General features: G+C 31.1%; 3 protein-coding genes and 1 non-coding gene across 4 annotated transcripts; 2 read left to right on the top strand and 2 right to left on the bottom strand.

Annotated features, from left to right (window-relative positions):
- Positions 1-88: 88 nt before the first annotated feature.
- On the bottom strand, positions 89-7,239 carry LOC149479518 (uncharacterized). The gene is made up of 4 exons (XM_089708108.1): positions 6,805-7,239; positions 6,219-6,345; positions 5,921-6,096; positions 89-970 (listed from the first exon to the last, which is right to left on the bottom strand). The coding sequence occupies exons 1-4, from the start codon at positions 7,168-7,170 to the stop codon at positions 872-874; spliced, it is 768 nt and encodes a 255-aa protein (XP_089564234.1). The 5' UTR covers positions 7,171-7,239; the 3' UTR covers positions 89-871.
- Positions 1,210-1,281, top strand: TRNAQ-UUG (transfer RNA glutamine (anticodon UUG)). The gene has a single exon. It is a non-coding gene; the product is annotated as a tRNA-Gln (tRNA).
- Positions 7,240-9,530: 2,291 nt separating the features above from the next.
- On the bottom strand, positions 9,531-10,675 carry LOC149479520 (short coiled-coil protein B). The gene is made up of 2 exons (XM_089708124.1): positions 10,327-10,675; positions 9,531-10,220 (listed from the first exon to the last, which is right to left on the bottom strand). Exons 1-2 carry the CDS (start codon positions 10,583-10,585, stop codon positions 10,081-10,083), a joined length of 399 nt encoding a protein of 132 aa, XP_089564250.1. The 5' UTR covers positions 10,586-10,675; the 3' UTR covers positions 9,531-10,080.
- A 407-nt stretch (positions 10,676-11,082) lies between these two features.
- mRpL19 (mitochondrial ribosomal protein L19) lies at positions 11,083-13,156 on the top strand. The gene is made up of 6 exons (XM_089708103.1): positions 11,083-11,292; positions 11,369-11,617; positions 11,701-11,843; positions 12,113-12,292; positions 12,629-12,783; positions 12,963-13,156. The coding sequence occupies exons 1-6, from the start codon at positions 11,226-11,228 to the stop codon at positions 13,093-13,095; spliced, it is 927 nt and encodes a 308-aa protein (XP_089564229.1). The 5' UTR covers positions 11,083-11,225; the 3' UTR covers positions 13,096-13,156.

Below are 13,156 nucleotides of genomic sequence, written 5' to 3' on the forward strand. Positions count from 1 at the left end.
CAATTATTTCATATAATATAGATGAGATCAGAACTTATATATTATTATGTAAAAAAAATTAGGATGATGAGAAATAAAAAACGAGGTATACACACAATAAAATTTATTTCAATACTGATACTCAACAGTACATCTGTTAAAATAATCACATTAAGTACTTAATGATCACAAAATCTTAAAAATAAACTGAACAGTTGTCACATGGTACTCAAACAATCACAGATTAATTAATTTTAAAGATATTTTTAAGTGCTGGAATGTATAAATATGGGCACGAAAAAGATGTTTATTTAAATAGTATTTTTTGATAATATTTAAGTAACAATTTCGAAGACAATGTCATGTCTATGCAACAAACATAGTAAGTACTAAACTAAGTACTACCTACCTACGACCTAAATAGAATCTTGACGCCCTGGATACATAATATCTTCTTTTAGCAACATCAACAAATGTAATACAATAATTGTAAATTAATTATTTTTCAATGACAATATTTTCTTTCATTCAGCATAGCATTTATTTTTTTTTTTAAAGATGATTAATTAAAATTTGTTACATAATATCATTTTGAATGATTATTCTATTATCATTTCATTAAAAATATTGTGATGGGTTATAAATTACATATTATATAGTAAAATCTAAAACTTATTTTTGTATCTGTGAGGAAGGTTTTTTAATCTAGGTACAAGTAAAAAATAAATAAGGCTCATAACCTTCTTATAGCGCAATTTTTAAACACAGAATAGTGTGTTCACTGCCTACTTCATAGAACTGCCATCTAAGCATTACAATACTCAAGTATTTTATAAAATGCAAGCCCTGTTAGGCCCTACAATTAAATCCAATAAGGTTTTTGATGTTGAGATTACTCTTCACACTCGACCGGCTTGTCGACGATGTACAGTTGGTCTGAGGGATCCAACTTTTTCCAATGAAGACTCTTAGACTTGATGGTCACTGGTACCTGTAAATAAATTATTATCAAATTAAATATAATAATTCTATTGCTAAACGTACTTATAGTTAATATTAGTACACCAGGGTTCAATGAAATTTCTACAATGTTAATGACCCGATCTACTAGAATGAAAAGTAGAACTATATAAAAAATGCAAGCAAATACATTATAAATTATAATATTATAGATAAAGTTCGTTCATCACATATCGAAAACTTATCGACAAATTCAAACCAACGCTCAACGGTTCCATGGTGTAATGGTTAGCACTCTGGACTTTGAATCCAGCGATCCGAGTTCAAATCTCGGTGGAACCTATATTTTGTTTTTCTTTTTTATTTTCTTTATTCATACAATATTAACTTTATTCGCTTTGAATACCTATTATTTTAAATAAAAATAAGAGATGTAAAAATTCAGTCGATTAAGGCAATATATTATTTTTACAGACCTAGTATAATGGGAAGCCATATAGAAATGCGACTACCAGGTAAAAAATAAAAAGTGTTACGCTTAATAATTATATTTAAGATTTAGGACAGAACGTAGCTGTAGGTACCTAGGTACAATTTTTTGTAAGTTGGTAGGTAGGTACGATTTGGATAGTTTCAAACTTATTCTTATTTTTAACATAATACATTTATCTGAAGACGGAACAATATGAAGTTTTAAATTTATCTACATCCTCAAATAAATATCTATATATAGATTAGCATTAATATAATAAGTACGTGACTTGATTTACAACGCAAAAGATAACACAATAGCGAACACGTAAGCACTCACATCGTCAATCGTTTATCATTTTACGTTCTTTATATTGAAATTACATTCGAGATAACCTCTAGGTTAATTATTTAAATATTGCGATATAACATGGATTTATAGCCTTGTTGATTGGCCAATCACTGCTATTTATTCAGACACACCCCGATCTTCGTCACACGTCGGGGAATCACTTTATTTGTATAATATTAGCACCATAGAAATATAAATAACAACTTGTTATTTAGATTTCTATGGTTAGCACTATAATATTCACCTGTAATTCTATACCTACTATCAATATAAAAAGATTATGTTTGTGTAGTATCTTGGATGATACTGAAATTATTTTGAAAATTATTTTTCCAATAGAAAGCCAGACTTTTTGTGATTGTTTGTGTTGTGGGCTTTATTTCTTATCTCGGGACAACCGTCAACACGGGACATGCGGCTAGTAATTGATATAATTTATAAATAGGTACTAAATAGATCATACTACTTAGGTATTATTATTTATATATTAGTAGGTTATTGTTACTACGTAGTAACAATACCTCAATGCATACTATGCAATTTAATGATGAGCCACTGCGATATGAATACGAAATAGGCGTGGAAAAAACATCGATATCGATCGATTAATGTTTCATATCAAATTGATCGAGTCATGGTGATTCGTAGGAAATTTATTTCTTCGAATAGCTAGGTACATTGTATTCAATTTCAAGCTTGTGCTATATGTACAATAATTCGCAATCGACAGAGGTTCACTTTGCATTTAATGCTGATTGTGAGTGTTACATCAAGAGAGTGGAAGAAAAATCAAAACAAAAGTTGTAATTTCTTTAAATTTTAACGAGGACATGCAACTGAGCGAGGGAAATAACTAATATTATTTTATTTTACCGATACATGCTGAACCTACTGTCCCCTATAATAAATATAAAATGTCACACTGAACAACTATGTCATAATAATTTTTTTAGGATATATAAATATCCTTGTAGTCATGAACTCATGAACAAAATCATTAAGTCTCTTAGGCAATGTTGGGCCTTTTGCCAAAATGCTAAGTCTAGATTTAAACCAATCTCTGTTTTGGTTACACCTAAGATTGCCAACGTATACAAGTATTAATAACCATATCAATTAATTTGTACACACCAAGATACCATTCCTATATTTTGTATACATATATATCTATGATTATTCTTATGATAAGGTTCTAGACCTAAACTATGTATGCTTGTGTTACAATAATATTTACATCTATAAGTTCATTATCATATTCATTAGATCAATTACTATGAAATGACGTAATGTGCTAAATATTCACCCAGTTATCAAGTAGGTTATCTAATCTAGAATGATTTTGTATTATAATGAAGTCGGTAACTACCTGAGTATAATTATTTATAACTATCTCTATTTTGTTACTTTCTAAACTATTATATTTTTTACAAACGCATTTTACTACCCAAAATATTGAGTAGGTAAACTATATTCAGTATATACCTAGCTCCATTTTAATGTAATTTATTTTTTTAGGTCATAGACTGATAGACATTTTGTTTGTGCCCTTGATATTCATACATAGGCAGTATTGCTTTTTAATTACCATGACTGGTCATAATAATTAAACCATGATATTAATGTAAACTTAGTACCTATATATATAATTTTTCATAATATTGTACCCTACGAATGCAGTGCGTTAGCATTTATACCTCGTACATAATTTTATATCCTTTACTCTTTAGTCCTATTATTAAAATGACCTACGCTCAATACGTAATTACAAGGCCCCGACGATGTAACTGTATGACTAGGTATTTATGTGAATATCCTTAGTAATCTTACTAATGTTGTAAATGCACAAGTTAGCGAATGAATGAATAAAATTACTTGATTTTATCAATTTCTGAAGTTTCCAAAATATTGTCAATATCATACAGGGAGTATTTTCTCTACTCGATAATTGAAAAATTTTAAACACTAGCTCAGGTAGTTGAACATTGCTCAAGCACTATTAAAGGGAAATAAGCAATTTAGTACCTCTTTTATTTTTGGATACCCTTGCAGAAGTCAGTTACCAGTTATGTTCAGCTTGTGAACACGTGTCACGCATTCATGAGTGTTCATAGTCCAGGCATCTAATGACTGTGTTTGTTTAGTCATAAAAAGAAACTTGATTATCCTATATTGCACTTTGCAACATAGCATACTTTTAACATTTTAAAATGTCTTCATTGTGGTAAAGAAGTAGTTACTTGCAAATGCAAACAAATATTGTAATTATTGTTCATAATTAATATAACAATTCATAAACATTTCGTTATTCTCCTTTACTATACAATATATACTCTAACGCGACCCTATAACTACAAAAATAAATTCTTAAATGCTGAGGCATTGTTCTTATACACAAAATAACCTTCTCTATTATCTATGTATTAGGGCAACAACATTTAACAAAAACAAGGCTAAGTACATAATAATTAATATAATCAATCAACTAAAATTAGTCATGTTTCAGTTCCCTATTTTTTTCTAGAATAAATTAAGTTTAATTATTTTCTGAATATGGTTTAAGAGTTTAGGTATATGGTGTGTAACCTTGACAAACCTTACAAATATGTATTTGAAAAATTCTAAGACATTAATTAAAAATACAATAATCAATCAATATGTAATCCATACTAATATTATAAATGCGAAAGTAACTCTGTCTGTCTGTCTGTCTGTTACTCAATCACGCCTGAACTACTGAACCAATTTGCATGAAATTTGGTATAGATATATTTTGATACCCGAGAAAGGACATAGGATAGGTTTTATCCCGGAAATCCTACGGGAACGGGTTTTTCTCTGAAAACGCGGGCGAAGCCGCGGGCGGAAAGCTAGTAATCAATATTTCTTTATTCTATAGTGGTTATTCTTCAAAATCCAAAAAAACTCCATTAACATTTAAATGAAAATTTCCACTTTTTAATAATATTAATGGACATAATATTATTTTACAGAGTTATACATAAAATGGGCTGTTATTTTAGAAGGACCTTGAGTATAATGTCATCATTCTTTCATTGCCAACTTTTGCCATGGTAAAGTTGATAAGCCATCAATTAGAAACATATATGATAGTATATTTGTTAATGAATGTAGATTACTGTATAGAAACAAAATAGAGCAACTACAATTAAGTGTACGGCAATTCTGATAATACAAAATTAATTGCCATACTGGCCTAAATAATTATTTAAATAAAAACTAACTGAAATAAAGGATCATAAAAAATTAGTTCAACCAACAGAAAGGTTACATATACACAAAAAAAATTACTTGAATTGAGATCTCCTCCTTTTTAAAGTTAGTTGAAATAGCAGTTATTGTAGGAAGTACTTTAGGTTGCATACCAAGTATAGTGTTGCATAAGAAGTTAAAGAATAAAGTACCTATATATATTACCTATATTCTATACTATTCTTGTAACTTGTAAGTCTCCATTGTTCTAGATTTCAATAAAATCATTAGTCTCCATCCATTAACACTTCATGGTTAATAATTTAAATATTAACTATGAATATTAAATATTTTATTTTTCAATAAACATATTGTCCATCCTTGCACATTTATACACAATATTTAAATATAAAATAAAAATTTATTAAATTTTCTCATATTCATTAGTGCAAATGTATATGAAAATATTAAATTATCACTAATCTGTGAATTATTTATATAGAACTACTTGGAAATATTATGACTGAGATTCAACATGAATCATTTTTTGTTATCTGTTGATAAAAGCAATGATCACACTTTATTGAAAGTACAAACTTGTATATTTGTTGTACACAAAAGAGTATATAATATGTTTTGAGGTATTTTCTTGGTACATTCCTATTTATAACCAACTAGCTGCGCTCCGCGGTTTCACCCGCGTGGCTTCGCTCTGGTTGGTCTTAGCGTGATGATATATGCCTTCCTCGATAAATGAGCTATCTAACACCGAATTAATTTTTCAAATCATACTAGTAGTTCCCGAGATTAGCGCGTTCAAACAAACAAACTCTTCATCTTTATGATATTAGTATAGATGTATCATTAAAATCTTTATTCATGACAATTTTAGCACTATCAATAAACATTACATACATAACCTTTATTAATAAAAAATTGTCTACTTACTTTAGCAATGATTTTTCCATCATCATCTATAACAAACTCTTCCAGGCCAAAGACTAATGGGGAAGCATTTCCCAAATGGAAGATTCTAGATGATGTTCCCCGAGTTACTCTGAATTCAATTGTTTTCGCCATGAGCACACTGGTTATCATATAGACTGATTTCTTGCCTTTCAATTCTACAATAAAATTAAAAATTTCCATTACACAAAAAAATTATACATTTTTGCATAAAATACATATTTTGTGCCTCATTGCACAGACACATGTTTTGAACATTCCAGTGAAATGAGTCACTTACCTTTAATATTTTCTGTGTCCAAATAAATATTATTGACTAGGTCCTTGTCCTTTGGAATGGTGGTCTTTGTGAAATTTACCATAATCACTCTTACTTTGTTCTTAATAGATTCATCTTGTAGTGTAATCTGTTGAAATGCACAATATGAGCCATTTCCATTGCATAATAAATAATAATATTACTTCTCTATTTATGATTGCATCACTAAAATGAAAACTCCTTATACTATAGATTTGAATACAACATTCTGACTACCTACATTATGATTATATTTTAAAAGATTTTAACTCTAGAACCTAGCCTTTGAAGTTTGACCTATAATAAATTTACAAGTAGGTATGGCCACCACTAATCAAATTATAAGCACATGGTATATACACATTTATTTATAATCTAGGCATATTTTAATGGTAAAAAGACCACAGAAAATATATTTTTTTTTACTAATACTCATGTTAGATGTAGGTTTATGAAAAAGTCATTGTATGTTAACCGAGGGACGAACCAAGGTCAAGTATAGCGCAATGTGACTGTGTTAATATCTTACTACATTATTAATTTTACAAAAACACGAAAAAATTGGTACCTTAACGCTTTCGTGAGGAAATTTAAAACTAGTATCTTGAAAATCACTTTCCTCGAGCCAGCTCACATATTCAGGCTTCGATTTAGCCGGATTTATATTCTTCTGAAGCTCGCCCAATGGTGTAAACATTTTACCATTCGTTGGTTTCTCATTTGGTACAAAAAGAGACGTGACTTTATAGAGATCTGCTTCAGTAATATGAGGTATACAGACAAGCTGGCTGCTACCAATTTCTATTTCAATTTCTTCTCTGATGAAAGGCCAGGCATCTTCAAGCTTCAATGACTTTAAGCTTTCCAAACTCACATCTTTACGAATCTCATGAGAATACAAGGATTTTACGACAACTTTTAGTTTCTTTGGCATGATTAATTTATTTTATCTTCAGATTACAAACAACACGATCACTTCCCGTGACTGTCAAAATTAAACTAAGTTTTTAGGCCGCTGCATACGTGACGGGAAAATACCTCGGACGGGACGTGAGCGGGACGGGCACGTGATTGCCTCGTTCACAACGGGAACGTGGAGCAAACGCATACGCACCGTGACGTGATTCTGATCTAACGTGCTAGTGTTGTGAACAACGAAAGATGGATTTTTCAATTCAAGAATTGGCTTTAATTGCTATTGCTCTAGATGACGAAGAAGCTACGACCGTCAAGAAAACATTAACATCTTTGTAATCTACATTCTGCAAATAAAGAAATTTGAATTTGAATTTAAACTAAACAATACTGTTTTTGATTTATAAGCTTAAGATGTTTCATTTTTATATTTTTGGTAATAATGCCGCCATAAAACAAAAAATATATTATGCACTAAAATTATTTTGGCATTTTAAACATAAAATACCTACGTAATTCAGAACACGATGAAGTGTCACAGGAATCATCATAGGTGAAAAGGACTAAGTATAGTTAGGAATACCACAATATCTAAATATCTAAATATTGTGGGTTCGCTATACTATACAACGCTGGATATGAGCGAACACATTCGATTAGTTTTTCGTCGTCCATTTTCGATACTTGGAAGGCGTCACTACTAATCTCTCCGGCACGAACGGAGCGACTGTGCATACGTAGCGAAATCACGGACGGGACGGGGCACGTGCGGGACGGGACGTGCTAAACATCGTCGGCGACGATATTTTTCCCGTCCACGTTCCCGTCCCGTCGATGTTCCCGTGACATATGCGTATTTGGATACATTTTGTATGCAACGATGTTTCCAAAACTTCCCGTCACGTCCCGTCCGGGTAAAATCCCGTCACGTATGCAGCGGCCTTTTGTCTTTTTCCTGCACGCAAAACACCGACGAATGACAAGGAAGGTTTATTGATCGGTAATGTTAGTAAGAGACAAAATATCTATCAGTGTTGTCGAATTATTTTGTAACTTCCCAAAGTACTAGAAAATAATATGTAAGAAATTAATATTATGTACTGTAAACATATACTTTTAACGTTGCTTATATATCCGTGCCTAAACTTTGCAGTTTGCATATACTTAGTATAAATACTTATTTATATGACACTTGGCACATTAGAACTGAGCTATCAAACAAAAAATTAATACCCGGCAAATTGAAGGAACGGGTTCGAATCCTGCCTCGTGATCCATTTTTTTTTCTTTAAAAATTTGTAAGTATTAATAAAGTATTTGAAAGATTTGAAACTAAATAGTTATGAAAAAATAACACCATTACGTACATACAAATATTTTATAAATTTTAACTATGTACATAATCATTTTATCATAATAAGAGCCTGGACTTGTTAAAATTAATACGTTTTTCCTTTTGTATTATGTACCTAGTTACTTTTGAGATTCAATTTACATTTGATCCGTTCACACAGACCGGACCGTCGGACGGCCTCTTATGATTAGTAACATGTGGCATACGTAATTAAATAGTAGCTATCAATTTTGGATAAAAGCATAATTAACACATATTCATAAATTCCCTAAAATTGGGTAACAAATATTCACCGTCGTACAAACCCATTTTCCCACGGCTGCACGCAATAGTCACGTTTGTTTCACGCGGGTTTCTCTCGTCCGGTGCATGAATATTTTGCTGTAATGGTACCTTGCACGTAATCGTCATCTTTCGAGACCGCCTGGTTTCCTTTTTTTACCACACTAAATATTACCTCAAACGACGTCACCGAGTCGTGATGGATTCGTGACTATTGTATGGTCACTTCCGTGACTGTTGCGACTATCCTAACTGAATGAATCATTCCTGGTTTTTCAATATAAATTTAAAATAGCTTTGCGTGAAACATTTTTAATTTTTTGTTAATACCTACATTTAATATATTCAAACCTACGTCTTTCGCATAGCTGTCGTATGACCAATGGAATTGATCATAGATGGTGGATCAATTTTCAAGCAATTTCATTAAGAAAATGTTTAGGTTAATCAGTTTTTAAAATAGTAATATAAAAGTTAGGTACTTATATTTAAATCCCGTTTATCGTGTTGTTTCGCCTAGTATTATAGTTTTTAAGCCCCTAATATGGAGTAGTTCTAAAAAACTACAAAGTCATTTAATTACAACTAGTCCTCTTTTAGGTACTAACAACCAGTAACCATTGTTTAACTCTGTGTAAATCATACAAATAATGTTATCAAATTAAAATATAAGAAAAAATTCATTCATAACCATCAAAACAATTATACAAATGACCTTTTTTAGGGGAGGGAGATAAATAAAACCAATTTGATCAAGTTTAATAAATATATTTAAAAGCTATAGAAAAAACATCATTCACATAATTATTATAAATAGAAATTGATATTTAATACAAATTGAGATTACAATGAGAGAGCATTACTTGTTTACATTTGAACCTGTTTATCATAAGATTGGAATGTATGCAAATGCATGTGTAATAAACCATTTCCATGAATGTTTTAGATTAAAAGAGCTCTTCATTTTCACACATAAAGCACATAAATTTTTAAATTAAAACATTAACTATGAATATACAAGTGTTTACTAGCTAGTTACTTAACTACCACATTAAACTTGTGAACATACAACATGCTTTAAAAGCTAAGCTTGTTCCACATTTTTGTGCCATACTTCAGGCAGCATGTAAGCTGTTGGTGCTTGAACAAATTATGGGTACAGTTAGGTACGAAAGAAAATTGCCTATTACAACACAACAGTACTATGTACCCAGTATATTTTTTCCACACTCAGTCATATGTTTAGTTGGATTTGGTCAAATTTCTTTCTTCCGTGTTTTGTGTATAATTCATTTACTTTTTGTGAACATTGGTTGTTGATTGAAACACAGATGATGCAGACATAAGATTCTCGATGTATTGCCCAAGAACCTGGTTCTCTGAGCGAAGTTTCAGATTTTCTTCTTTTACTGAATCCACTCGCTGGGACAAATCTGAAATGAATTTTTGCTGTATCAATTGAAGTAACAAATGCAATTACGGCTATTAAAAAGCATATTGCAATGTTTTGCACACAAAAACAGTACAAAATCTTCTTACCATCCAAAGTATTTTGTAGTTCCAATACTTGTGAAATTAGACGTGCTTTCTCTTCTTGTTCGTCTATTCCTGAATCTGGATCGAAGCTAGGAGGTCCATTAAGTCCGGGGCTGGATGAACCACCCGTGTAAGAGCTAGGCAAAGAATCCATGGATCGACCATGGTCTAAGCGATTGTTGTCTACCTCATCAGTAATGATTACTTGTGGATCATCATCAGCAAGGGGTATATTATCGTCTCTCTGTATAATTGAAGACATGTTCACTATAAAGAATTACACAGTGTTTCTTTTATTAGGTCACACATCAATCGATAAATTGTTTGGGTTGCTGTCAGATGTCATTTCAACGTTTGTCAACAATCAACGTCACATAAATGTTGAGTACCTACCAAATGCGTAAAAAGGAGTGTCACAAGTGGTGCACAATAATTTTCGGATCCTATTTACCTGTGTATTTACCTAACTAATGTGCAAGCGAACATAACTATGCGTATGTTCGAATGAAATTATTGGATTCAGTAAGCAACAGCTTAAACAAGGGTATACAGCAAAATAAATTTTACTTATCTCGTTAGCCAAAACGTCGACACACTGATCTAGTTCGAAAAAAAAATCTTTTGTACATGCACAATATAATAATTTACGTTTTAATCGTGAATGATTTCATTCAAATTAAAACTTGTGATGCAAGTGTAAAAATCGCTATAATGATCTTATCGTGAATAGCATTCCGAATAATTGAAAGTGTCAATGTCAAAATATAAAAAAAAAATTACAAGTGTCAAATTAACAACATCTGTGTTATTTCATTATTTGTGTATTTGTAATTTGAAATGAATTAGAATAGAAAAAGTAACCGTATTTTACAGGAAAGCTTTTGCGAATATAAATAATAAATATGTCGTTGGCTTTTCGCAAAGCACCTCTTGAATTGTTATCCGCGTCAAAATGGATTTTTCGAAGAGGTTATGTATCATAATTTTATACCTGTTCACATTTCAAACTGAACTCCTTTCGTAACGTTATTGCATACATTTCCAGAATTACGTCTATTATCCACGCTTCCTGAAAAGGCTGAAGCTGTAGAAGTAGAAGATACATCTGTGGAAACGAAGCGGACTCCCGGGCGCAGACCTCGTTCGCAAAATCCAGTTCTTGAATACAGACATGTTTATCCAGAATTTTTGCCAGACCCTAATCCTAAATGGCGCAACAGTCTGAGAGAAAAGTTAGAACGAGCAGATATGTTAAATCGAAGAAACCAAGTAGATATACCGGAATTTTATGTTGGTGTGTATATGTATATATTTTTATTTGAAACATATCTTTACTGGTTCAGAGGTATATAAATATTTGTTATGCTTCATTTACAGGTTCTATCTTAGCTGTCACAATATCTGATCCTCATGCTCAGGGTAAAACAAATAGATTTGTGGGCATTTGTATAGAGCGTAAAGGATGTGGCTTGAGAGCTGAATTCACTTTAAGAAATGTTGTTGATCATCAGGGTGTTGAGGTATTTAATTTTTTCTTTATCTAACAACAACAGATTATATTGTTTTAATAATTTATTCTAATTTGCCACAATGCAATGTAACTTGAGAATCATGAATTTATGATATCAGTATTGTATAAAATGACCATTTCTCATTTTATTGTTTTACATAGAACCTTCTTGTTCTAAAAGTATAAATTATTATATATGGCATACGCTTCTGTCAATGTAACTAGCGAGATAATTTTTAAAGTACAAAAAAAAATATATGTTTAAATTTTCCATTGCAGGTCCGATATGACTTATATGATCCCACGATACAGTCCATACAAGTGCTACGTCTTGAAAAGCGGCTTGATGACAAGTTGTTCTATCTCCGAGATGCCTTGCCTGAGTATAGCACTTTCCCATTTGATATGGACCCTGAGATAGTGCCTGAAGGGACGCCTGTTCCAGTCAATACTGTGCAGGTATTTATTTATTAACATGTATGAATAACAACATCATTAAAAATTTAAATAAAATAAATAAATTAGTCTTTATTCATTCCTTTAGGTATAACTAATTACATTTTTTTTGTTGTTAGTGTGATTAGTATTAACCTTATAAAATCATCAATTATCATTATAAAAACTTAAAACAACTGTGTGTTGGGCCTTATACCGTACCATCAGTTGTATAAAAAAACATTTAATGTTACAGCTACATCGTAAAAGCCTAAGAGCCATTTGGCCACCATTTCTAAATTGTAAATTTAATTAAGTATAATAAGATAAGACTCATTGTACAATATAAATTTTTTATAGGTTCAACTAAAACCAAGACCATGGTTGGAGAGATGGGAAAGACAAGAGCTGAAGGGAGTTTCTAATATTGAAGAGCACTTGAAGGAAAAAGATAGAGTAAGAAGAGAATTAAGAAAGACACCATGGGAGAAATATGACCTTATGAAACAATATAGGTAGGTATATTTATTTAATATTTTATTTCGCTATAGCATTATGTATTATTATTTCAATCTTATTGATTAGGTATCACTCAGACAAATTAAATATAACTAAATAACCCAACCTTGCTAGCTGATTCTTAAATAACTTCAATAAATACATATATCGCAAATAAAAAAAATATTTGTTTCAGGAAAACAATTCCAATGGAGGAACAAAATGAGATTTGGGGAGAAGTGTACAATCAGCTTCAACAAATGAAAGTGGCCCGAAAGAAAATCGCGCGAAAACGTGTCACTACAGCTCCAAAACCACAACTTGGTTAACTGTTAACAGTACAATTAGTAGTTTTAGGTACTTATAAATAAAATAATCATACAATTTAAA

The sequence above is a fragment of the Colias philodice genome, chromosome 20 (assembly GCF_061535455.1).
Source record: "Colias philodice isolate Cphi_HAF_F1 chromosome 20, ilColPhil1 Martin Lab GWU primary, whole genome shotgun sequence".
NCBI lineage: Eukaryota > Metazoa > Arthropoda > Insecta > Lepidoptera > Pieridae > Colias > Colias philodice.